General features: G+C 37.4%; 2 protein-coding genes, 1 non-coding gene and 4 gene segments (V, D, J or C); all 7 read left to right on the top strand.

The window, feature by feature from the left end:
* The first annotated feature begins 906 nt into the window (after window positions 1–906).
* LOC122782461 (solute carrier family 2, facilitated glucose transporter member 1) lies at window positions 907–11,494 on the top strand. 2 transcript variants are annotated; one of them, XM_044046801.1, is made up of 11 exons: window positions 907–1,245; window positions 1,511–1,582; window positions 2,034–2,132; window positions 4,644–4,804; window positions 4,876–5,116; window positions 6,361–6,523; window positions 6,624–6,808; window positions 7,189–7,290; window positions 7,567–7,668; window positions 9,321–9,524; window positions 10,485–11,494. In XM_044046801.1, the coding sequence occupies exons 2-11, from the start codon at window positions 1,568–1,570 to the stop codon at window positions 10,662–10,664; spliced, it is 1,452 nt and encodes a 483-aa protein (XP_043902736.1). In that variant the 5' UTR covers window positions 907–1,245; window positions 1,511–1,567; the 3' UTR covers window positions 10,665–11,494. The 2 variants fall into 2 exon arrangements, with proteins under 2 accessions (XP_043902736.1, XP_043902737.1); XM_044046802.1 differs by having other exon boundaries at window positions 907–990.
* trnak-uuu lies at window positions 3,905–3,977 on the top strand. Its single transcript has one exon. It is a non-coding gene; the product is annotated as a tRNA-Lys (tRNA).
* Window positions 11,495–14,099: 2,605 nt separating the features above from the next.
* Window positions 14,100–14,956, top strand: LOC122782473. The segment is given in 2 exon segments: window positions 14,100–14,432; window positions 14,535–14,956. Coding segments are annotated over 2 exon segments (396 nt in total).
* Window positions 14,957–18,219: 3,263 nt separating this feature from the next.
* On the top strand, window positions 18,220–18,750 carry LOC122783111. The segment is given in 2 exon segments: window positions 18,220–18,268; window positions 18,349–18,750. Coding segments are annotated over 2 exon segments (387 nt in total).
* A 4,333-nt stretch (window positions 18,751–23,083) lies between these two features.
* Window positions 23,084–23,733, top strand: LOC122782471. The segment is given in 2 exon segments: window positions 23,084–23,266; window positions 23,347–23,733. Coding segments are annotated over 2 exon segments (411 nt in total).
* A 1,897-nt stretch (window positions 23,734–25,630) lies between these two features.
* On the top strand, window positions 25,631–26,177 carry LOC122783113. The segment is given in 2 exon segments: window positions 25,631–25,759; window positions 25,840–26,177. Coding segments are annotated over 2 exon segments (411 nt in total).
* A 491-nt stretch (window positions 26,178–26,668) lies between these two features.
* On the top strand, window positions 26,669–27,215 carry LOC122782475 (T cell receptor alpha variable 36/delta variable 7). The gene is made up of 2 exons (XM_044046805.1): window positions 26,669–26,759; window positions 26,839–27,215. Exons 1-2 carry the CDS (start codon window positions 26,708–26,710, stop codon window positions 27,165–27,167), a joined length of 381 nt encoding a protein of 126 aa, XP_043902740.1. The 5' UTR covers window positions 26,669–26,707; the 3' UTR covers window positions 27,168–27,215.
* The last annotated feature ends 461 nt before the right edge of the window (window positions 27,216–27,676 follow it).

Genomic DNA, 27,676 nt, shown 5'->3' on the forward strand with positions numbered 1-27,676 from the left:
GGGATGATGCTGGTGTACACTGCAACTGCACACCAGCACCTGCCCGGCAGCCGGAGCTCAGGGTCATGGGGTCACCTGCCAGGAGGCCAGGGCTCAGGGGTCAAAGGTTAGATTCTAGACAGACGTGTCCGCATGCTAATTGAGGACTCAGCTGCAAGATCAGAGCTCGCAGGTGGACAATGCATTTTATCACCCAATGACAACAAACTATTTGAAGTATTTTTGTGCTCTAATGTACCAGAGGTTCATCTGAGCATTTTTTTTGTCTGTCGTCGTCAAATTAGCTCCCACAAAAAGTCTATCAGCGCAACACAACATTAAAATAGTTTGGTGGAACGGCTAGAAAACACGTTTGGAGTTTAACTGAAAACACAAAGAAACCCGGCCGTTCAGCAGTTTGATGGAGTAAACACTTCTTGTCTCTATCCCCTCCTGCGCTGCTGCTGTATACACAGACGCTCCCTCAGTCGGGTCTGATAGTACTGCTTGACAGAGCCCACATTCAGATGAAGCACACAAAACATACAGATTCAGTTTAGCGTTTGTTCTTTGCTCCTAGAAGGATACTTCGAGGTCCAACGCCAGGTTTTTAATCATCACAGCCCACACACACACACACACACACACACACAGAAAACACAACTATGTTACTGGCAAAACGCCTTTGCAGCGCTCAAAATGGCGGAGCATCTTCATTCAGCTGTGGAAACATTGGTGTAATTTAATCTTCAGATCAAAGTTGACTTGATGTTCAAACGTAACTGGAGCACCGATCATGGGTCGGTGAGAACTTGAGGACGTCCATCAGCTGGTCCATGAGAACAAGCGGAGGCCTGCAAGTCGCTGCCATTCTGACGGGCCTGCCCCAAATTCACCAGCTGGGTGAGACTTCATCATGACTGTGTGTGTGTGTGTTTGCATGTTGTACACACGCATACAGTATCTGAAATTCAGGCGTTTGCACGGCTCAACAGAGGCTCAGAGACACTGGTGAGAACTTGACTACATATGTAGAGATATAGACCTTACAATGAAGAACAGGTGTTACAGGACAACTATTTGATATTGAATGAAGTGTTTGGAATTTTTATCTAAACCTTAATGTTAATCCAGTGTTTGGGTGTGTTTTTGATGCAGTTTTCCTCCTCAGAGCAACAACCAACTGGATTTCTTTATTTTATTTACTTTATTTTTAAGTTTTTCATTGACATTTTGGATACATTTCTGCTTTAGTGCAAAACACAGGTAAGTATGTTATTGTAGTGACTTATACATTCTCAAAATCTATTTATTGCATTTTTGGATTCAGTATTCTTTTTTTTTATGTTTCAAATATCAATATCAAATCCATATTTGTATTTAAAATACTAATAATAACTAGCAGGTCCATGATATTAAATCTCCTTGCCGTATCATCACATGTACAGTATATCTGTCGTCATAGTGCTGTACAGTTATTGTGTGTTGCTCTAATTCTGCCATCATTTCTGTTTTTATTGATTATTTTCAGCAGAGGGAGTCACCAGGAAATAAATGCGCGTGCACCCCGAGGGTCTCATCCACACAAATGGCGAGCCAGGAGGTTTGTTTTGTTTTAGCTCATTTTCTACACGGTGACACAAAGAGCATTTACACTCACTTGTGGTCATTAAGATTCTGGACATCTTGCCTGTGTGTGAAAATACTGCGGTTCCCTTTCCTTTGACCCTTACAAATAACCATGAGTTAAGGTTTAAGCTAAATATTCTATTCGTTTCCCCCTCCATCTGATAAAATATTACTTTTTCATGATTAGATATAACATAAAAATGTATTAACTTCAGTAACCAGTCATTTGAGCAACACTCATGGTCTGTTTATGTAATCTATATTTTATATCTGTACTGCAATGCAGTTATATACAGTATTTAATTAAAAAAAATGTATAAACAGGTAATCAAAAACTTTCTTGTAGCCACTTATTCATTTATTTTACCATACGTGGTTTCCTGTGAAGTGTAATTAATAAGTAAATGCCACTGACCTCGACACAGAGCCATCTGACAGCCACACTCCTCACCTCCATCCTGGCTGCGGTGCTGGGCTCACTGCAGATCGGCTACCACACCGGCAACGTCAACGCTCCAGCCAAGGTACGCATGTCACGCGGGAGCTGAAAGACAAAAACATGAACACGAACATCATCATTTCCAGGCCTGAGAAAAACGTATCAACATAGTCTGACATTTTATGGACCAAACGATTACTCCATTAATCGAGAAAATCATGAAAACGATCCTTAGTTGCAGCCCTACACGACATTAGCTTGGATTATAATTGTATTAGGGCCCGAGCCACGAATGACAGGGGCCGAAATGGCTCCTGGCACGGATATGTGCGAGGAGCCTCCGTGGCTTTCCGGTCATTTTTGAGGGGTTAACGTGCCTAAAAACTCTTGAAACTTTGCATGCAGGTCAGGTTTGGTGAACTTGCAACATCAGCATAGTTCCCGGACCTGTGCATTGGTGAAAACAGAGGCAAAATTGAGTTCCACCGAATTTCCCGAAACTTGGTGGGAAGATGTTATAGACCAAGACGAACAAAAAAATCGACATTAACCATGACCTCAACTTAACAGGAAGTCGGCCATTTGGAATCTTGGCATCCATTTTGGGGATTTTTACTCTACGTAAATGATCGAACTCGCCCGAGCGTGTCGTAACGAAATAAAAAACATGCCAATTTGTACCAGACACTTTAAAGGTGAAAAGTTGTCGAGAGGTTTTGTGGATTCAAAACTTCGTGGCCACGGCAACCCTCTGTTTTTTCCGCGAATTTCGACAATTTGCCACGAAACAGGAAGTGCCCTCTAACTTCGGCATACATTGAATTTCCTGAAACTTGGTGGGTAGATGTTACAGACCAAGACAAACAAAAACAAATGACCGTAACCGTGGCCTCAACTCAATCTTGGCATCCATTTTGGCGATTTGCATCCTACATAAATGACACGTCAAAGGCGTAAAGTTACGGAAAGGTTTTGCGGTATTGAAAGTGAGGTCATGGAACTGCTGTACTCCCGAGGGCCCTATCATGCGTGCAGTCCTAGTTTTTCTTGCCATTTCTGACAACATTTTGACAGTTTTGGTAAAAGACAATGCACGTTTTCATAAACTTCAGTTAAATGAATACTAGGAGTAGTTCACCAAGATAAGCAGTAGATGGTGGAAATGTGAGGAAGGATGAGAAAGTGCAATTTGGTGATTTATAAAAAAAACGCCAAAACAACCACAGATGTGAACAAAAAGCTATTTGAGAAAAGATGTGGTCTTCTCATCAGTTCACAAAAATGCATATCTTTACAATTTCTGCCTGTGAAATGTAAATCAGAATTCGAAAAGTCATCCTTTATTCCGCTGAATGTGTTTCCATTTGCAATTATGCATTTACCTTTTGTCAATATGTGATATTTCAAGATAGCTTTCAAGATTTAAGGTGTATTTAATGCACAAATTGAAAAAATTAAACATGAAAAAACAGATCGTTGAAACTCACCTATGTTAAGACTTTTAGTCTAAATGTTAATCATTAAGCTGCTCAATCAAGTATTATATTTATGAATAGACTGTTTATTGAAATCCATACAGAAACAAGGCAGAGATGGAATCTGCTGAGGTGAATCTATTGTGTGGCTGTTGGACTTCACTGTTGTTATGTGTTTGCTCGTTGATTCTTTTTGGAAGAGAGCTCAGGACAGCATTGTAGGTGGCTCATCGTTGGTGTCTTAGTCCACCTCCTCTGTTGAGTGATGGTTTCTCCAGTCTAAAACTCTTAGATAGATGTCCCATATAGATCCCATTCACGAGGCTTCTGTCACCAATTGTCCACCGGGTGAATTTTGCGTTCATGAAAAGCACCATTCGAAGCCTGGGTAGCTCAGTCGGTAGAGCATCAGACTTTTAATCTGAGGGTCCAGGGTTCAAGTCCCTGTTCAGGTAGAGCTGATCTTTAAAGCCAAAAGACCTTGCTGCTGCTCATGTCCCCCCTTCACAATATTATGTGCTGCAGTCATCTTGAACGCAGGTCATCAAGCCTCTGGCGGCCTCTGCTGGTCATATTGGCAAATGCAAGTGCGGAAACACAAACAAACAAACAGACAGGCACTCCCGCCACGTGGGGTAAAGTACAAAGTAATATATCACCTTTGTCTTGTTCTTTTATGAAGCTGGACCAAAAGTGTTTCCAATAACCTCTGAGCTGGTTGAATGTCTTTCGTTTTTGTTTCCGTACAACACAAATAAATTATAGAATCATCCACATAATGACATAATCGACACAATATGATTCAGGTGGAGAGAACTGCTGGAAAACCTGCTGATCGCGACACAAATATCTCACCGTCTCAATAAAACACTGAGTAAATATAACGATGTGCTGAAACTCCTGGGCTCAGCTCCAGGCTCTGCTCTACTCTGCCAAGCAGCAGTTTTGTTTTTTCGTCTGGTCAGGTCGTCTGGACAAACCTTTTAAGGCAGACTTTTTCCTTTTGTGATGTTTTTGTTTTCATGAAGCATTTAAAAACTAACTCTTTCTCAAAGATGTCCAGCACTATTTGTCCTAAATCTAATGAATCATCTTTTCTTCTATTGACATTTATTGGTCAGATCATTGAAGAGTTCTTTAATCACACCTGGAGAGCCAGACACAACCAGTCGATTCCAGATCACAGTCTGACTCTGCTGTGGTCGCTGTCGGTCAGCATTAAGGACTTTGGGGCCTTGCTCGGTTCACTGGGAGTCAAATATGTAGCAGATTCTTACGGCAGGTAAGTAATGGTGGGGGGATATGATTTCAGATTTCCATATTTTTTTTATCTTTTTGTTTCTTTCCCTCCAGACGGAACTCCATCTTAATAGTGAACTGTCTCTCAGTGGTGGGGGCTGGTCTGATGTTTGCGTCTAAAGCCAGTGAGTCGTTTGAAGTGCTCATCCTGGGACGTTTGGTGTTTGGCCTGTTCTGTGGGTTAGTGATGAGCCTGAATCCACTCTACATCCAGGAGGTGTCTCCCACCAACCTGAGAGGCGCCTTTGCTACGCTCAACCAGGTGTCCTTCGCCACAGGAATCTTACTGGGAATGGTAAGGACCAAATATTAGGTCATGGATTTTTTTATATTGTTGATTATAGATCCTTTATTCTTGTATTAAATCTGCCTTATCTTTTGATTTGGAACATTGGTTTGCTTCTCATTTTTAGAAAAACCCTTTCTATCTCAATATACTGACTTAGTATCTCAATATATTGACTTAGTATCTCCAAATAATGACTTAATTTCTCAATATATTGACTTAGTATCTCAAAATAATGACTTAGTATCTCAATATATTGACTTAGTAACTCAATATACTGACTTAGTATCTCAATATACTGACTTAGTATCTCAAAATATTGACTAAGTATCTCCAAATAATGACTTAGCATCTCAATATACTGACTTAGTATCTCAATATATTGACTTAGTATCTCAATATATTCAATATATTGACTTAGTATCTCAATATATTGACTTAGTATCTCCAAATAATGACTTAGTATCTCAATGTAATGACTTAGTATCTCAAAAATAATGACTTAGTATCTCAATATATTGACTTAGTATCTCAAAATATTGACTTAATATCTCAATATATTGACTTAGTAACTCAATATACTGACTTAGTATCTCAAAATATTGACTTAGTATCTCAATATATTGACTTAGTATCTCCAAATAATGACTTAGTATCTCAATATAATGACTTAGTATCTCAAAAATAATGACTTAGTATCTCAATATATTAACTTAGTATCTCAAAATATTGACTTAATATCTCAAAATAATGACTTAGTATCTCAAAATAATGACTTACTATCTCAATATATTGACTTAGTATCTCAAAATGACTTAGTATCTCAACATAATGACTTAGTATTTCAATATATTGACGTGGTATCTCAAAATATTGACTTAATATCTCAATATGTTGACTTATCTCAAAATGTTTACTTAGTATCTCAAAATAATCACTTAGTATCTTATTATATTGACTTAGTATCTCAAAATAATCTTAATGGGAATGGTAAGGACCAAATTTTAGGTCATGGATTTTTTTATGTTGTTGATTATAGATCCTTTATGCTTGTATTAAATCAGCCTTATCTTTTCAATAAAATGCATAAAATGAATGTTTAGCTTCACTGTTAGTATCAAAACAAAAGATCACTGGATCTCTTTTGGATGTTTGCCATCAATATTAAGTGCAGGCAAAGTTTGATTTGGAACATTGGTTTGCTTCTCATTTTTAGAAAAACCCTTTCAGCTAAATGTACTTGTGTTCTGCAGGTGATTGGTCTGGAGTCGGTGCTTGGTACAGAGCATTACTGGGCCATGATGTTGTCTTTGTCTTTGATCCCGGCACTGATACAGTACCTGGTTCTACCGTTCTGTCCTGAGAGCCCGCGATACCTGCTCATCAACCGGGGGGAGGAGAGCAAGGCAGAGGCTGGTGGGTACATGTGTCACTGGAATTTCACGAGACTAACTTTTTACATAACGGTCATGTAGTATTTTTATTTAGTCATTAAACTGGAGCTTGAATATTGAAGCTCTGCTGAGGCTGAGGGGGAGAACAGAGAAGGTGTTCGCTGAGCTGGAGGAGATGAAGGAAGAGGCCGCACACACTCACACCGGTGTCACTATCCACGAGTTCTTCAAGAAACGCAGCTACAAGCAGCCAATCATCATTGTCCTCATTGTCAACTTAGGCAGCCAGCTGTCTGGATTCAACGCGGTGAGTTGTAGGTTTCACAGAAGGCAAAGTTTGTACTGGTTAAACATTATTTTAAGGTCCAGTCCATTAACAAGGGTTTATGGGCAGATTGAATGTACTACTAATAATTATTCTATAAGTGTGTCATAGGTTAAACTGTTTGGTATTTATAGCCTGAATAAGCATTTTATTTGAACGCCATGTTTCTACAACAGCAAAGCAGCCAGAGTGTGTGTTTCACATTTCAAAGATGCCTTATACACAAACAAATAAGAACAATATGCTTTCCTAGTTTGAAAAAGACACAGTCAGTCAATTGTAGGGACAGTGTGTCACTTGAAACCCCAGAAAAGACCCAGTAACTCACTAACCTAATAAACATTTCTGCTCTTTTCAACCAGATCATCAATTATTCCACCAAAATGTTCCAGGCCAAGTTTGAAGAGGCCAAATACCTGACTCTAGGTGTGGGAGCTGTCAACGTGACCTTCACTTTGGTAGCAGTAAGTACAAGAAACGGTGGTGCAATGCTAACAATGTGATTTATGTAATTATTATTTTGGCTCCTCAAGAGATGGATCAATAAACTTTAAATCTACTTGAAATACAAGACATTTTGTTGATTTTACCACAAAGTTTCACCAAATTCTTGGCCCACAGACAAAGCGTTGTAACGTGTGAACGCTTTTGCAGCTCAAACCACAACAGGATAGTGTTGCAATTTAATTCAGAGAGTGAATGTGAGCAGAGTCACCGCTGTGTTATTCTTTCCTCTACAGTTCTTCCTGATGGAAAGGGCAGGGAGGAGAAGGTTGCTCCTGACTGGTTTCATCTCAATAGCAGTGTGCAACTTGTTAATGACCATAGTGGATTCTGTCGTGGTAAGATCATTTCATTTTGTGCAACTGCTCCTTTCATTTAAGCAGGACATTTTCCATTGAAGAAAATCTGCCATTTGCTCAAATTGTTAAAAGTTTGTAGCTAACGATTATTTTTAATCAGGATGAATCCGTCATACTTCTCTTCTTTAATTGAGTAGATATTTAATAGATAATGGTGCAAAAATTGACATGACAATTTCATCTAATGTTTAGTTTTGTGTTTACTGTCATAGAGACATCACAAAAAAATCTGAAAATGTTCATGTTTAACATGCTGTAATCACAGAACTCAAAGAAATCATAGCAACTTTAGAGTGAAGTTACAGAATATTGTCTTATGTTGTTGTCATGTTAGTTCTCGGGAATGTGATAAATGCTGCAAAGAGGACTAAAACTTTATTTTTTTCATCCAAAAGTTGATAATAAATTCAAAAATGTATTCATTTATTATATGCCTATTTCATTTATTATTACTTATAAGCCTAAGTCAATATATTGAGATACTAAGTCATTATATTACGATACTAAGTCAATATATTGAGATATTAGGTCATTATATTGAGATATTAGGTCATTATATTGAGATACTAAGTCATTATATTGAGATATTAGGTCATTATATTGAGATACTAAGTCATTATATTAAAGATACTAAGTCATTATATTGAGATACTAAGTCATTATATTGAGATATTAAGTCATAATAGATACTAAGTCATTATATTGAGATACTAAGTCATTATATTATACTAAGTCAATATATTGAGATATTAGGTCATTATATTGAGATACTAAGTCATTATATTGAGATACTAAGTCAATATATTGAGATACTAAGTCATTATATTAAAGATACTAAGTCATTATATTGAGATACTAAGTCATTATATTGAGATATTAAGTCATAATATTGAGATACTAAGTCATTATATTGAGATACTAAGTCATTATATTACGATACTAAGTCAATATATTGAGATATTAGGTCATTATATTGAGATACTTAGTCATTATATTATGATACTAAGTCAATATATTGAGATATTAGGTCATTATATTGAGATACTAAGTCATTATATTGAGATACTAAGTCAATATATTGAGATATTAGGTCATTATATTGAGATACTAAGTCATTATATTGAGATACTAAGTCAATATATTGAGATACTAAGTCATTATATTAAAGATACTAAGTCATTATATTGAGATATTAAGTCATAATATTGAGATACTAAGTCATTATATTGAGATACTAAGTCATTATTTTGAGATACTAAGTCATTATAATGAATTACAGGATTTTTTTACAGGATCACACTGGTGAAAAATTGACTTCCATATAATTTTGAGTGCACTGCAGTGTAAATGTACAATAAATATTTAAGTTAATCAATTTTGTAATTCATTTTTAATATAAAATGTAAATCAGTCAAACATATCAGGCCAAAACAATTCTGGCACCCTACTGTACCAGTATGTCGGGTATCAGCTGAACTTGCATCAGCCACAGAAAAAAAGACCATTATTTAACCTAAACTGTAAACTTCCTGGTTGTGGAACACAAGGATAGGCAGAGTGATTGATGATTGATAATGCAACATACATGAATGATCCTGCTGAGACTGACTTGTCTCTCTCCCACTGTCCAGTATCTGGCCCCAGGACTAGGCAGTCTGCAGGTCCTGCTGGTTTTCTGTCTGATTTCAGCCTACGAGCTGGGTCCTGGTCCCATCTCCTGGTTCATCGCAGCCGAGTTGTTCGACCAGCCGGGCAGACCCATCGCTATGGCCTTCACCAGCATGCTCAACTGGGGAGGGAAGTTTGTTCTGGCTCTGCTGTTTCCTCCGTTACTGGTAGGTTTATATTACTGGCCTGAATTCAGTTTGCTCATCAGGGGGAAACTTTGGAGATGGATTTCATGTTTGCTTTTGTCACTGTGCTTACACGTTAGAGACACGGCTGTTATGTAACGAGTACTAAAGAAATACATAAATCTGTTCAATGTTAAGTACGAGCCTACAGCTAAACCCTTTAAAAACAGGTTTAAATAACGGGGATTAAACGCCAAGGACAGTTACTGTTAACCAGGGAAATGAACGTTTAAACAGCAGAAAAAATGGCAGAGCTCTTCCCTCTCTCCATTTTCTTCATTCTCTTCTTCTCCTTAGTTCTAAATAGTTTACATTATGCTTTGGTGGTGAATGTACAATGGAGTAATCAAGCATCAATTGCAACGTCACCCATAATAATCTTAAGTTTTAAAGACCATGGTGTTTTACAAATGGATGCCACACAATGTCACTTGTAACCAGGCTCATATTGGATGATACCAGCTGTCAATCACACTGATGTGCATTCACATAAATAACTATGGATATGGATATTTCTATGGCTGATGCAGATAAATTGTGAGAGCAAATTTATGTGTAATGTAGCAACTCATTTACAGCCACCTAAAATCATTTTTAACCTTTAAAAAGATGACAGCGTCTTTTTAAGCACGTTATTTAAAACAAATACATTATGTCTGAGCTAAAAAAGAAAATTCGGCAAATTAGTTTAGGGACCATAAAAAAATCTCTACCCGACCTAGACTTTAGAAATCACTGTGGTAGATATCTGTGCTTGAATGGGATCTGGTGTACCCAAATGTTTAAATGCACTTTTGTAAGTCGCTTTGGATAAAAGCGTCTGCTAAATGACATGTAATGTAATGTAATGTAATGGTTTAATAGATAATGAATAGATTAAATAGACTATTCTGTGAAATACGTTTAAAAAAATAAAGCCTTGGTCTGTTTCTCCCTGATCAGAAAATCTGTGGCGAGTACATCTACCTCCTCTTCATGATCGTGGCTCTGCTCGCCTTCATCTTCACCTGGATTCGCCTCCCGGAGACAAAAGGTCGCACATTTGATGAAATCGCAGAGGAGTTCAGAGGAGCAGAAAGCATTCTTCTGCACAATAAGCCTGGATTCAACACTTTCACCTGAACGCTCTTTCCACCTGTATTACCAATCATAGTCATACTGTTAAGGGCCAGTTCACCCTACTAAAAAGTCTTCTCACATTATGGTATGATACAGGAAGTCATATGAAAGCAACGAAGTCACTGAGTTTTAACCAAGAGATTCTGCTGAGTCTAAATCAAGTCTCCACAAACAGAATCTGAGTTCTAATCATCCATGTTGAAGTCCAGATGCATTCAAGTCTTTTACATATATAGAACTAATGACACAATTGTGCCTATTTGAAGTTATTTTGAGTCAATTGACTGTGTCTACATTTTGACATAAAATCTATGTTTGTAAAATGTACTATTGAAAGTAAAATAAAATAGCAAAATAGCAAATAAATTTGATTTACTATATTATAATTGTACAATGAGGATGGCTCCTTGCTCCCCCTTATGCATGTCAGGTGTGGAGCAACTTTGGCAGTGTTCTAGGGGGCGCTGTAGAGCTTTTTTGCCAAAGACAGTCCTGTGAGCAACATCAGATTTGACAAGTGCGTCAAATTTCGTGAGTATTGGAGCGTCCATTGGATCCTGTTTGTTCGCAAATATTTGACTTTGCACCGATGCCATGGTAACACACCGTTTTATGATGAGCACCAAAAATATGCTTTAAATTTAGATTCATATACGGGCGGAGCATTCTGTCCATACTCCACCGTCATGTGCTTTATATCAGTAAGATTTTAGAAGAAGTTCACACATACACAAACTACTTCCCCCAGTCATGATTATCCCTATAATGAAAACTCACAACATTCATCTTATTGTTGTTCAGGGGCCACACACAGCACAATTTAATCTCAAGTGGGCCAGACCAGTAAAATAATAGCATAATAACCTATGAACAACAAGAACTCCTTTGTTTTTTCTCCTTAGTTTTACATTTAATGAAGGATATTTTTACAAAACATGTAACAAGTGCAATTTTAACAAAATCATGCCTAAATTTACAATTTACACATCACACTGGATCTATAAAGGTACAAAAATTTAGTCACAAATACGGTTAGATTGAAATTTTAACAAATTCATCCTGTGGGCCAGATTGGACCCTCTGCCGGGCCGGTTCTGGCCCCCGTGCCGTACGTTTGACACCCCTGCTTTATTGTAATGAAAGCTAATTTTATATATATTGTCCAATCCCTACTTGCTACACGTGCGAGCACAGGTAATGTTATAATTGTAATAATACAGTTCTTCTGAGTTTAAATACAGTCAATGCTCCAATCCAAGTCATCAGCTTTCATTTCAGATTAAAGTGCCACTGCAGTCATAGTGAAGAATAAAACATGGAGGATGAGTCACAAGAGAGAAGCTGATCTGTTTGTCACCCCATCACATTTTTTTGTTGAATTTTTCTGTATATAAAGCATTTTATAAAACAAAAGGATGAACTTTCCAGCAGTAAAACGATAGAAAAAGTTTCTCTCGCACAACAAAGACTGTAAAGGTTTATTTGACTGGAAGATTTGCTTCATGTAGGTAAAATGATGTTCACCTGAAATCTACAGATGAACATTTTTTCAACATTTCTTGACACTTTATGGACCAAACAAGTAGTTGATGAATCAACTGCTGCCCAAATGGATTGTACAGTAAATCTACCAGAGGACACTGTTCCTGACTCCACCAGTGACAGATGAGTTCCCTGCTGTGCACACGCAGCAGCGTTCCTCTCCATGGCTGCTCTGTGAAATCTCATGTATGTCTGAACTGTGTGCACATGTCCATGAAAAGCAGCAGCAGCAGCAGCAGCAGCAGCAGCAGCAGCAGCAGCAGCAGCAGCAGCAGCAGCAGCAGCAGCAGCTGTGTGAATAAATATTGTGACCAATGTGATCTACAGTGACTTACAGCAGAGACCTCCGACACAAGAGGGTCAGGGTTTTAAAACAGCAGGGGGTAAAACAATTTCAAGTTACTGTACATGTTTATTCAAAGCCAGATTACAATAACACATTTTTTTTAGTATTATTTCTATGTCTTTAAACGTATGACTATGGTGCCATCTACTGGACTGCAGACTGAACTATAATTCAAAAGGAGCGTTCTCTCTTAGAGATGTATAAATAAAATACAGCAAACCAAGATCCCTTTAAAAAAAAAAAAAAAAATTCATATAGAACCATTGCAACACATTTAGCTCCTTTTTTCACAGCAGAAACAAACAGTTTATTGCAGGTCATTGTAAATTAGTTCAAATTAATTCCAACTTAATTTTTGGAAAAAAAATGACAATCCTAATATTTTCCTAGTATTATTTTCTATTTGACTGGGGATTGTGTTTATATAAATGTCTCTATATATGGGTGTATATACATATATATACATACATATATGTGTGTGTGTATATATATACACACATATATGTATGTATATATATGTATACACACACATATATGTACACACATACATATACATATATGAAGTGATCACTACAAGCGAAACCCATTTTTGATGTTTGACACATGGAAAATGGAACTGAGATGTTTATTAAACATTATAACAAATACAAAAAAAAAAAAAAAAAATGTTGCCATATCATTTTGTTTGAGATATTCTGTGTTTATCATTTGATACGTTGTTTTTGAGGCGGTTTTTCCTCTTTGTTCTTTTACATAAAAACCTTTTACAGCCTTTTTATTTCATTTTATGGTAGGCAAAGATGCACCTTACACACCAATACTCACAGTATTTCAAAGCACTTTCTTTTTCTCTCTTCTTCTAATCTTTTTGATATCTAAAAATACACACATAAAAAATTGGTAGCGATTATAATTTTAGAGAAACTGTTATTGTGAAAATACCCAAAATGTATTTTTAAATGGCATTTCAGTCAATAATTATTTTAATTTGATCTTCAAAATAGTGTGTTATACACACGTAATAAATATTTTTTATGTTATTATGCATGGTTTGAACACAATATTTATTATTATTATTATTATTATTATTATTATTAATAATAATAATAATAATGGTTAGTAATAATTAATAAATAATAATTAATTTATTATTAATTAAGATTTTAAAGGAAATAATTGATTGTGTTGATAAGATATAGGTCTCAGAAACATGATACAAATGGTTTTATAGGGTTAAATGTGAATATTCTCTTCTTAGCTCCTCTATACTAAAGAAAGCAGGAAAAAAACAAATCAATATCTTTGCTTACATACAGATGTATTGGTACTGCTAGTATAAAGTTATTATGTTCACAACAACAACCAAAGATCCTGCCTTGGGCTATTTCAGTACAAGGAAACAAAAACATTCATGGTTTCTTCAGCGCATTTATTTGCACGTTTTCCATTTTTAATTAACTATTCTGGCCTTTGTATTTGTGTATTGCCTGTTTTGTCTTTTACTTTTGAGTGTGTTTATTTGTGAATTATTTGCTCCATATAACAAAGAACTAATTGAAACGGAATAATCTGTTTGTGGACAAAACAAGACATTAGAGAAGGTCGTCATGTTGAGCTTTGGGGAACACCAAACAAACAACTGATTCATCAAAAAGAAAATGGATTGATGTGAAATCTTTGTTAGCTGCAGGATTATGTGTTGTCCAGTAGGGGGATCCTGAATACCACAACTGTCTCAATTGCTCACACACACCACACATTATAAGACACATGCACATACCAGTCTGTTCACTCTGTAACCACACTGACAGTTATGACTCTGAACATGGACTTTATCAAACGTGGTGTTAGCAGCTTGTTCCTGTTTCTGCTCTGGGTAAAAGGTAACGTAAAATAAATAAATAAATAACATCAGAAAACTGCATTTCAGATTAATAGTTATATAATGTATTTTTTTTTTAATAAATACCTCTTTATATACACAGGTCTGGCTGATGGCAGTGATGTCACACAGACTGCCATAGTGTGGGAGAAAAAGGGAGACAACGCAACAATGCACTGCAACCACACCAAAGGTGGAACATATTTCCAGATGTACTGGTACAGACAGCTGCCGGGAGAAGACATGAAACAAGTCGCGTTTACAAGAGCAGACATAGATCCCGATTTTGGAAATTTCAGTGTGAAAAAGTTCGCAGCCACCAAACCCGACGCTCACAGTGGAACATTCACGGTGAAGAATGTGGAGCCCGGTGACAAAGGCTGGTATTTCTGTGCCGTGAGTCAGCCACACAGTGACACCGTCAACTGACGAGGCTGATCAAAAACCTCTGTGCTGGGTGTTTCTCTTCATGTTCTTCTATTAATGACATGGAAATGCTTTTACTGAACCTGCATTATGACGCAAGTAACTTATGATGTATGACAAAGTCAATGTTAATGTATAGGTTTCATATTCTGAAAGATATATTGTTGAATCAAAGCGTTTAGACCAACAACTATTACATTATTAGTAATTTAGCAAACTAATCCATAATCAATCAGTTTGAGATTGTATTTATTGATCCATCTATTTTTAGTAAAGTAAGTGTTTGAGGGTTTCTTCATTTTGGGGAGGAAAATGAGCACCATTTTCAGGATTGAACATACAACACACATGAAGACACACGGACATTAAGAAACTACAAATATAAATAAAGTGCTTCTTTAGTTAATAATATAAAATAATAATAAAATAACTTATTCATTCATAATGAAAACTAGAAAAAGCAGTCTCAGAATGGGCTAAAACCAGTGTCAGTACAACTATCCCTATCCCTCAAGTCAACAACTGTACTGAATTGGGATTATTGACTGAATCACCAGCAAAATCCAATCACTTCTTGCTTGAAAAATAACCTTCATCTCCCAAAAATCATTCAAATATGTTCTTTACTTTACTTTTTTAAAGTTACAGTTCACAAACAGAGAGAAAAAAAGACAAAAGCACCAGAACTATAACTTAATCCTAAATTTTAAACTGATTATAAACCACCTGCAGAATTTCTCACACCAGCAGGGGGAGACAAACCTCTAAAAAGAAATCTAATGAGCCCCATTGACTGCAGTATCAAGAGAACACAAGCCCCTCCCTCCCTGACCAAGAGTAAAACTCTCTCATCAACAGGTGCTGAACTGACAAGATCTGTGAAAGAAGCTGAAAACAACGTCTCATATCTTCAATACTTTAACATGATCTTTGTGGTTTTAATCTGTTGCTTTCTTCAGTCGCCAGGATATAAGGGTAAGAAAGAAAAACAACAACACGTGCAAACTGAAAAGCATCCGATCATGCCTTTAAGATCTGTTCTTTAATTCCGCAGGTGGTGCTCACACCAGACAAGCAAAGACAACGGGAGAATCTATTGACAAAGAGATCAACTGTACACACTCTATAACCCAGCACAATACAACTGTCTGGTATGAAGAGGAAAAACACACTTTAAAGCGTCTGCGATTTAGTAACACAAGGAAAAATCAGCTTCAGTGGAAATGGTCGTTCACACTCAAGCCGTACCATTCTTGCACTGAATGACAGTGTGTGTGTGTTTGTGTGCAGTCAGCGCACTCTGTTCCCTCAAGTCAACACAAAACACCTCAAGTTTACACCTCAAGCATCTGCACTCTGCCTCTATCTAAACCAAAGACCTTACAAATGCTCACATTTGTGAAACTGTCACATTTGAACCAAGTTTTTTTTTTTTCTTTTTTAGAATGTATCAGAATGTATCAGAATGTCAAATAACTGATTCATTTTACTGACTCCCTAAAGCTCCATGAAAATCAGGTGAGTAAAGGATAAATTGTAGGCTATGATATGAATTACCAACCATCTTTATAACCAGTTAATGGTCCAGTGTGTACAATCTAACAAACATATATATATCCTTCATTTAACATTAAAAAAGCCAAAGACATGAACCAGGTATTAGGGGGTGTATTTACAGTGTACGGTCGCTCTTGTTTGAGAAGCACAAACATCGCAAAAGAAAACTTTTCATGAGCCCAGAGAAACGACCTGTGTGCAGCGTCATAGCTCGATAAGTCTCCTTGAGATAAAGCCTCACAATAAAGGACAGCACTGAGCTGAAATGACTGAAATGACCGAGCACCTCGACTGAAGCCACTTGCAGTATTTGTCACACCAGCAGGGGGCAACAAACCTCAGTAAATGAAGTTAGATCCTCTCTATTGACTGCAGCTGTGCTGTTACTCTGCTGTCACTTCATCACTGTAGTTGTAAAGCGATCCCATCCACAGGTGCTCAATCACCCGGGCTTATATCTTCAATACCTTTAACATGATTTTCATGGTTTTTATCTGTTGTTTTCTTCAGTTACCAGGAAATAAAGGTAAGACAAAAACGACAACACTGCAGAGTAACACAATGTAAACTTAACAGTTTACAATCCTGCATTCAAGTTATGTTCTTTTTCCCCCACAGGTGCTTCTGATACCAACCGTGTCGTCCAGATACCTCCTTTCATCACAAAGAGAAGCGGGGAATCTGTCGACAAAGAGATCAACTGTTCACACAGTATAAGCAGCTACGATGTAATCCTGTGGTACAAACAGGACCAAGACAACTTAGAGATTCTGGGATATATAAATAATAACTTTCCTAACCCAGAGGTCGATCTGAAAGGAAAAATCGACTTTAATGGAGATGGTCGTTCACACTCAAGCCTCACCATTAACCGTCTCTCAGTGAATGACAGTGGTGTTTATTTCTGTGCAGCCAGTCAGCACAGTGCCTCACTGTTTCCTACCGTCAATACAAAAACACCTGCACTCAGCCTTCATACAAACCAGAGACCTCATCTGACACGACACCATGTCATTAAGGAACGGAAATAAAGTTTGTGACGTTTGTGGTCAGGAAGTTTCTTCATGCCAAAATGATCAAATCTCAAATCCTACAATTGCTGATCGTCAAAGACGCCTGAATTCACAAGTTAGTGTCTCCATTTTCTAAAAATCTCAGTCAATTATGAGTTTATAATCACAGAAGACAAAGAACACAGAGAACATTTGTGAAATTGTATCAAAAAAACAAATAGGACGCTCCGAGAAATATTGGAGTCCGAGCCCTGAAATCATCCGTTTGAGATTAACGTAGAGGCCGAGGAAAATCCATGTTAATCTCTGGCTTGATTTCACAAAAATCATTCCTCTCCACAAATGTGCTACATGAATAGATTTGACCTTAATTCCCTGATCATGAAGTTTCTGATCTGCTGTTTTAAGAACGTGTTTAAATAAGGGTTGCAAAACAACTGAATCCTACTTAAGTAACAATACAATTAATTGAATGTACTATTATTATTATTATTATTGTTATTATTATTAACAACAATACTAGTCTTTGAAAAACCAAAAAAAACAACATATTTTTTATGGATTTTCTCACATTGACAGATTGTTTTATAATGAAATTTATAATTCCTACTTTAAATATCAAAATAAACAAGTCCATCATAGGAAAACATCTGGCCTCTTCACTCAGTCTATGTAGGTGACGTATTAAATGTCAGTGTCACATGATCACCTCACATAATGCAGTGACACGCCCACCTGCAACACCTTACATCTCTATAGAGTAACTGTATGAGAGTGAGGTTCAGTCAGAATATGGATAAAATCATCATCGCGCTGTCTCTCTCTTTACTGTGGACTCCAGGTAATTAACAGTAAAGTCATTAAAGGAAACACCAGATAATATTATAAAGATTTTTTTAACTCTTACTCTTGTGAATGCAGGTTTTTTTGCAGGGACTGATGTGACACAAACCCCCATACTGTGGAAAAACAAGGGCGACAACAATGCTACAATACACTGCAGCCACACCAAGGGGGAATTATATTTCCAGATGTACTGGTTCAGACAACTGCCAGGAGAAACCATGGAGCTAATTGTTTTGACAACATCAGCCAATAAAGATTTCGACTTTGGAGATTTCAGCAAAGAAAAGTTTTCGGCCGATAAACCTGACGCTCGTAGCGGCACATTCACAGTGAAGAACCTGGAGTCAGGAGATAAAGGCTTGTATTTCTGTGCTGTGAGTCAACACAGTGACACAGACGTCTGTGGAAGCTGAACAAAAACACTCACCAAATCTAGTTTTTATTATGGACTGTAGGGGGACCTCAAGCACCACACATTCTCACCATTCCTTCTTTGACGTGTTGCATTAATAATAATAATGATAATATTTATTACACTGAATATGTTTACACTAAATATTATACACAATTGTACAAATAATACTTGGAATCAACAAAAGTATATTTCAAAAAGTCACTTCATAACACTTTTAGGTCTACATATTTGTGTTCAAATATTTACAGGCAACTTCATTGTTTCTGACAAACGTATATATATCCTTCATTTAACATTAAAAAAGCCAAAGACATGAACCAGGTATTTTAGGGTGTATTTACAGTGTACGGTCGCTCTTGTTTGAGAAGCACAAACATCGCAAAAGAAAACTTTTCATGAGCCCAGAGAAACGACCTGTGTGCAGCGTCATAGCTCGATAAGTCTCCTTGAGATAAAGCCTCACAATAAAGGACAGCACTGAGCTGAAATGACTGAAATGACCGAGCACCTCGACTGAAGCCACTTGCAGTATTTGTCACACCAGCAGGGGGCAACAAACCTCAGTAAATGAAGTTAGATCCTCTCTGTTGACTGCAGCTGTGCTGTTACCCTGCTGTCACTTCATCACTGTAGTTGTAAAGCGATCCCATCCTCAGGTGCTCAATCACCCGGGCTTATATCTTCAATACCTTTAACATGATTTTCATGGTTTTTATCTGTTGTTTTCTTCAGTTACCAGGAAATAAAGGTAAGACAAAAACGACAACACTGCAGAGTAACACAATGTAAACTTAACAGTTTACCATCCTGCATTCAAGTTATGTTCTTTTTCCCCCACAGGTGCTTCTGATACCAACCGTGTCGTCCAGATACCTCCTTTCATCACAAAGAGAAGCGGGGAATCTGTCGACAAAGAGATCAACTGTTCACACAGTATAAGCAGCTACGATGCAATCCTGTGGTACAAACAGGACCAAGACAACTTAGAGATTCTGGGATATATAAATACTAACTTTCCTTACCCAGAGGTCGCTCTGAAAGGAAAAATCGACTTTAATGGAGATGGTCGTTCACACTCAAGCCTCACCATTAACCGTCTCTCAGTGAATGACAGTGGTGTTTATTTCTGTGCAGCCAGTCAGCACAGTGCCTCACTGTTTCCTACCGTCAATACAAAAACACCTGCACTCAGCCTTCATACAAACCAGAGACCTCATCTGACACGACACCATGTCATTAAGGAACGGAAATAAAGTTTGTGACGTTTGTGGTCAGGAAGTTTCTTCATGCCAAAATGATCAAATCCCAAATCCTGCAATTGCTGATCGTAAAAGACGCCTGAATTCACAAGTTAGTGTCTCCATTTTCTAAAAATCTCAGTCAATTATGAGTTTATAATCACAGAAGACAAAGAACACAGAGAACATTTGGGAAATTGTATCAAAATTCAAATGGAGTCCGAGTCCTGAAATCATCCGTTTGAGATTAACCTAGAGGCCGAGGAAAATCCATGTTAATCTCTGGCTAGATTTCACAAAAATCATTCCTCTCCACAAATGTGCTACATGAATAGATTTGACCTTAATTCCCTGATCATGAAGTTTCTGATCTGCTGTTTTAAGAACGTGTTTAAATAAGGGTTGCAAAACAACTGAATCCTACTTAAGTAACAATACAATTAATTGAATGTACTATTATTATTATTATTATCATTATTATTATTGTTATTATTATTATTATTATCATTAATAATAACAACAATACTAGTCTGTGTAAAACCAAAAAAAGCACATTTTTTTATGGATTTTCTCACATTGACAGATTGTTTTATAATGAAATTTATAATTCCTACTTTAGATTTCAAAATAAATAAGTCCATCATAGGAAAACATCTGGCCTCTTCACTCAGTCTATGTAGGTGACGTATTAAATGTCAGTGTCACATGATCACCTCACATAATGCAGTGACACGCCCACCTGCAACACCTTATATCTCTATAGAGTAACTGTATGAGAGTGAGGTTCAGTCAGAATATGGATAAAATCATCATCGCGCTGTCTCTCTCTTTACTGTGGTCTCCAGGCAATGAACAGTAAAGTCATTAAAGGAAACACCAGATAATATTATAAAGATTTTTTTAACTCTTACTCTTGTGAATGCAGGTTTTTTTGCAGGGACTGATGTGACACAAACCCCCATACTGTGGAAAAACAAGGGCGACAACAATGCTACAATACACTGCAGTCACACCAAGGGGGAATTATATTTCCAGATGTACTGGTTCAGACAACTGCCGGGAGAAACCATGGAGCTAATTGTTTTGACAACATCAGCCGATAAAGATTTCGACTTTGGAGATTTCAGCAAAGAAAAGTTTTCGGCCGATAAACCTGACGCTCGTAGCGGCACATTCACAGTGAAGAACCTGGAGTCAGGAGATAAAGGCTTGTAATTCTGTGCTGTGAGTCAACACAGTGACACAGACGTCTGTGGAAGCTGAACAAAAACACTCACCAAATCTTGTTTTTATTATGGACTGTAGGGGGACCTCAAGCACCACACATTCTCACCATTCCTTCTTTGACGTGTTGCATTAATAATAATAATGATAATATTTATTACACTGAATATGTTTACACTAAATATTATACACAATTGTACAAATAATACTTGGAATCAACAAAAGTAAATTTCAAAAAGTCACTTCATAACACTTTTAGGTCTACATATTTGTGTTCAAATATTTACAGGCAACTTCATTGTTTCTGACAAACGTATATATATCCTTCATTTAACATTAAAAAAGCCAAAGACATGAACCAGGTATTAGGGGGTGTATTTATAGTGTACGGTCACTCTTGTTTGAGAAGCACAAACATCGCAAAAGAAAACTTTTCATGAGCCCAGAGAAACGACCTGTGTGCAGCGTCATAGCTCGATAAGTCTCCTTGAGATAAAGCCTCACAATAAAGGACAGCACTGAGCTGAAATGACTGAAATGACCGAGCACCTCGACTGAAGCCACTTGCAGTATTTGTCACACCAGCAGGGGGCAACAAACCTCAGTAAATGAAGTTAGATCATCTCTATTGACTGCAGCTGTGCTGTTACTCTGCTGTCACTTCATCACTGTAGTTGTAAAGCGATCCCATCCTCAGGTGCTCAATCACCCGGGCTTATATCTTCAATACCTTTAACATGATTTTCATGGTTTTTATCTGTTGTTTTCTTCAGTTACCAGGAAATAAAGGTAAGACAAAAACGACAACACTGCAGAGTAACACAATGTAAACTTAACAGTTTACAATCCTGCATTCAAGTTATGTTCTTTTTCCCCCACAGGTGCTTCTGATACCAACCGTGTCGTCCAGATACCTCCTTTCATCACAAAGAGAAGCGGGGAATCTGTCGACAAAGAGATCAACTGTTCACACAGTATAAGCAGCTACACTACAATCCTGTGGTACAAACAGGACCAAGACAACTTAGAGTTTCTGGGATATATAAATACTAACTTTCCTTACCCAGAGGTCGCTCTGAAAGGAAAAATCAACTTTAATGGAGATGGTCGTTCACACTCAAGCCTCACCATTAACCGTCTCTCAGTGAATGACAGTGGTGTTTATTTCTGTGCAGCCAGTCAGCACAGTGCCTCACTGTTTCCTACCGTCAATACAAAAACACCTGCACTCAGCCTTCATACAAACCAGAGACCTCATCTGACACGACACCATGTCATTAAGGAACGGAAATAAAGTTTGTGACGTTTGTGGTCAGGAAGTTTCTTCATGCCAAAATGATCAAATCTCAAATCCTGCAATTGCTGATCGTCAAAGACGCCTGAATTCACAAGTTAGTGTCTCCATTTTCTAAAAATCTCAGTCAATTATGAGTTTATAATCACAGAAGACAAAGAACACAGAGAACATTTGTGAAATTGTATCAAAAAAACAAATAGGACGCTCCGAGAAATATTGGAGTCCGAGCCCTGAAATCATCCGTTTGAGATTAACGTAGAGGCCGAGGAAAATCCATGTTAATCTCTGGCTTGATTTCACAAAAATCATTCCTCTCCACAAATGTGCTACATGAATAGATTTGACCTTAATTCCCTGATCATGAAGTTTCTGATCTGCTGTTTTAAGAACGTGTTTAAATAGGGTTTGCAAAACAACTGAATCCTACTTAAGTAACAATACAATTAATTGAATGTACTATTATTATTATTATTATTGTTATTATTATTAACAACAATACTAGTCTTTGAAAAACCAAAAAAAAAACATGTTTTTTATGGATTTTCTCACATTGACAGATTGTTTTATAATGACATTTATAATTCCTACTTTAAATATCAAAATAAACAAGTCCATCATAGGAAAACATCTGGCCTCTTCACACAGTCTATGTAGGTGACGTATTAAATGTCAGTGTCACATGATCACCTCACATAATGCAGTGACACGCCCACCTGCAACACCTTATATCTCTATAGAGTAACTGTATGAGAGTGAGGTTCAGTCAGAATATGGATAAAATCATCATCGCGCTGTCTCTCTCTTTACTGTGGTCTCCAGGTAATGAACAGTAAAGTCATTAAAGGAAACACCAGATAATATTATAAAGATTTTTTTAACTCTTACTCTTGTGAACGCAGGTTTTTTTGCAGGGACTGATGTGACACAAACCCCCATACTGTGGAAAAACAAGGGCGACAACAATGCTACAATACACTGCAGCCACACCAAGGGGGAATCATATTTCCAGATGTACTGGTTCAGACAACTGCCGGGAGAAACCATGGAGCTGATTGTTTTGACAACACCAGCCGATAAAGATTTCGACTTTGGAGATTTCAGCAAAGAAAAGTTTTCGGCCGAGAAACCTGACGCTCGTAGCGGCACATTCACAGTGAAGAACCTGGAGTCAGGAGATAAAGGCTTGTATTTCTGTGCTGTGAGTGAACACAGTGACACAGACGTCTGTGGAAGCTGAACAAAAACACTCACCAAATCTAGTTTTTATTATGGACTGTAGGGGGACCTCAAGCACCACACATTCTCACCATTCCTTCTTTGACGTGTTGCATTAATAATAATAATCATATTTATTACACTGAATATGTTTACACTAAATATTATACACAATTGTACAAATAATACTTGGAATCAACAAAAGTATATTTCAAAAAGTCACTTCATAACACTTTTAGGTCTACATATTTGTGTTCAAATATTTACAGGCAACTTCATTGTTTCTGACAAACGTATATATATCCTTCATTTAACATTAAAAAAGCCAAAGACATGAATCAGGTATTTTAGGGTGTATTTACAGTGTACGGTCGCTCTTGTTTGAGAAGCACAAACATCACAAAAGAAAACTTTTCATGAGCCCAGAGAAACCACCTGTGTGCAGCGTCATAGCTCGATAAGTCTCCTTGAGATAAAGCCTCACAATAAAGGACAGCACTGAGCTGAAATGACTGAAATGACCGAGCACCTCGACTGAAGCCACTTGCAGTATTTGTCACACCAGCAGGGGGCAACAAACCTCAGTAAATGAAGTTAGATCCTCTCTATTGACTGCAGCTGTGCTGTTACTCTGCTGTCACTTCATCACTGTAGTTGTAAAGCGATCCCATCCACAGGTGCTCAATCACCCGGGCTTATATCTTCAATACCTTTAACATGATTTTCATGGTTTTTATCTGTTGTTTTCTTCAGTTACCAGGAAATAAAGGTAAGACAAAAACGACAACACTGCAGAGTAACACAATGTAAACTTAACAGTTTACAATCCTGCATTCAAGTTATGTTCTTTTTCCCCCACAGGTGCTTCTGATACCAACCGTGTCGTCCAGATACCTCCTTTCATCACAAAGAGAAGCGGGGAATCTGTCGACAAAGAGATCAACTGTTCACACAGTATAAGCAGCTACACTACAATCCTGTGGTACAAACAGGACCAAGACAACTTACAGATTCTGGGATATATAAATACTAACTTTCCTAACCCAGAGGTTGCTCTGAAAGGAAAAATCAACTTTAATGGAGATGGTCGTTCACACTCAAGCCTCACCATTAACCGTCTCTCAGTGAATGACAGTGGTGTTTATTTCTGTGCAGCCAGTCAGCACAGTGCCTCACTGTTTCCTACCGTCAATACAAAAACACCTGCACTCAGCCTTCATACAAACCAGAGACCTCATCTGACACGACACCATGTCATTAAGGAACGGAAATAAAGTTTGTGACGTTTGTGGTCAGGAAGTTTCTTCATGCCAAAATGATCAAATCTCAAATCCTGCAATTGCTGATCGTCAAAGACGCCTGAATTCACAAGTTAGTGTCTCCATTTTCTAAAAATCTCAGTCAATTATGAGTTTATAATCACAGAAGACAAAGAACACAGAGAACATTTGTGAAATTGTATCAAAAAAACAAATAGGACGCTCCGAGAAATATTGGAGTCCGAGCCCTGAAATCATCCGTTTGAGATTAACCTAGAGGACGAGGAAAATCCATATTAATCTCTGGCTTGATTTCACAAAAATCATTCCTCTCCACAAATGTGCTACATGAATAGATTTGACCTTAATTCCCTGATCATGAAGTTTCTGATCTGCTGTTTTAAGAACGTGTTTAAATAAGGGTTGCAAAACAACTGAATCCTACTTAAGTAACAATACAATTAATTGAATGTACTATTATTATTATTATTATTGTTATTATTATTAACAACAATACTAGTCTTTGAAAAACCAAAAAAAACAACATATTTTTTATGGATTTTCTCACATTGACAGATTGTTTTATAATGAAATTTATAATTCCTACTTTAGATTTCAAAATAAACAAGTCCATCATAGGAAAACATCTGGCCTCTTCACTCAGTCTATGTAGGTGACGTATTAAATGTCAGTGTCACATGATCACCTCACATAATGCAGTGACACGCCCACCTGCAACACCTTATATCTCTATAGAGTAACTGTATGAGAGTGAGGTTCAGTCAGAATATGGATAAAATCATCATCGCGCTGTCTCTCTCTTTACTGTGGTCTCCAGGTAATGAACAGTAAAGTCATTAAAGGAAACACCAGATAATATTATAAAGATTTTTTTAACTCTTACTCTTGTGAATGCAGGTTTTTTTGCAGGGACTGATGTGACACAAACCCCCATACTGTGGAAAAACAAGGGCGACAACAAAGCTACAATACACTGCAGCCACACCAAGGGGGAATCATATTTCCAGATGTACTGGTTCAGACAACTGCCGGGAGAAACCATGGAGCTAATTGTTTTGACAACACCAGCCGATAAAGATTTCGACTTTGGAGATTTCAGCAAAGAAAAGTTTTCGGCCGAGAAACCTGACGCTCGTAGCGGCACATTCACAGTGAAGAACCTGGAGTCAGGAGATAAAGGCATGTATTTCTGTGCTGTGAGTGAACACAGTGACACAGACGTCTGTGGAAGCTGAACAAAAACACTCACCAAATCTTGTTTTTATTATGGACTGTAGGGGGACCTCAAGCACCACACATTCTCACCATTCCTTTTTTGATTCATCACTCATACTCTACATGTGACTACACTGACATGTGAGATTCTCAGCTTCAGATCATGGATGTTAACCCTTCTGTCATCATCCATGTCGTCACCGACAGGATTTTATATCTCTATCGTGACATAGCCCTCATTTTTTATGTTATAGACAAATATGACAATGTTTATAGTCACTTTCGATTTATAGTAAATTTTGACATTAAAAAGCCAAAGAAATAAACCGGGCTTTATCTGATATGAAAGGTTATTACTTTATTTGAAGATCATGTAATACAGGTCATAAACAGTAGATATTTAACGTGTATTTACAGTGGGCTATCACTCTCCTTGTGATGTGATGTGACACAACGCGACACAGCAACCCCTCCCCTCTGCAGTGACAGTGACGAGCAATGCTGACAGGAAGAAAAAGCTATAGGTAGCGACTCACTAGTGAGTTCTAATATGATTTTCCAGGTTTGCGTGTTCTTTTTCCTTCATCTGCTGAGACACGTAGGTGAGTTTTACAAAACACTGTGTACAGCTGATGAGGTCAGTTCTTTCAATCTCATGATTTGTTATCTTTTCATAAACAGGCACTTCTGACAGCAAACATGTCGCCCAAACACCTGCTTTCATCGTCAAGAGACGTGGTGAATCTGTTGTCAGTGAGATCCACTGTTCCCACAACATAACAAATTATGACCGCATCCTCTGGTACAAGCAAGACGAACACAAGGCTCCGAAGTATCTGGGATATCTGAACATGAAGTTAGCGATCATCGAGGATGATGTGCGAGGGAAAGTCAGCTTCAATGGTGATGGCACCAGTCACTCCGACCTCTCCGTTTCTCAGCTGTGGTTAAACGACAGTGGTGTGTATTACTGTGCAGCCCGTCAACACAGTGCTACAAAGTCTCAGTGAGTCAGAACAAAAAACCAGACACACAGAGACAGGAACACCTGCACTCAAGACTCCATCTGAACCACAATCCCTGAAGATCATATCCACTGCTTTACAACAGTAAAACACACAGTTTACGCAGAAACACAGCTCAACCATTTATAGTCACTACAACCACAAAATCTGCTGAATATGTCCAGTGTGTAAAAATGTGTGGAAATATTACATTTTTTAGCAGAAATTCAAGATACAATCATTAGACTTAAACTTTTTTTATTATAAGTGTACAATCATTTAATTTATCTTTATTGTTTTTCATTAGCACAAAATGAGCCTTTTATATTTACATCAGGAGCTGTCATTGATTGAGAATCACAGACATGATAGTGGTCGTGAAAATGAATTCTTGTTTTTTTTTTTTTATTTAGATCACAGAATATATACATGGAAATAAAATGTGTCCTCAGACTGGCCAGAGTTACTCAACATTACCGAATTTATTAAAAAATATATAAGTAAACACCACCAAT

The sequence above is a fragment of the Solea senegalensis genome, linkage group LG16 (genome assembly GCF_019176455.1).
Source record: "Solea senegalensis isolate Sse05_10M linkage group LG16, IFAPA_SoseM_1, whole genome shotgun sequence".
NCBI lineage: Eukaryota > Metazoa > Chordata > Actinopteri > Pleuronectiformes > Soleidae > Solea > Solea senegalensis.

Excerpts from the sequence above, each read along its gene's own strand:
- LOC122782461 (XM_044046801.1), top strand. Across the intron at positions 2,133-4,643 it reads ACGTCAACGCTCCAGCCAAG|ATCATTGAAGAGTTCTTTAA; the intron begins GTACGCATGTCA and ends TTTATTGGTCAG. Across the intron at positions 7,291-7,566 it reads TGACCTTCACTTTGGTAGCA|TTCTTCCTGATGGAAAGGGC; the intron begins GTAAGTACAAGA and ends TTTCCTCTACAG.
- LOC122782475 (XM_044046805.1), top strand. The coding sequence starts at position 26,708 with ATGATTTTCCAGGTTTGCGTGTTCTTTTTCCTTCATCTGCTGAGACAC. Across the intron at positions 26,760-26,838 it reads TCATCTGCTGAGACACGTAG|GCACTTCTGACAGCAAACAT; the intron begins GTGAGTTTTACA and ends TTTCATAAACAG.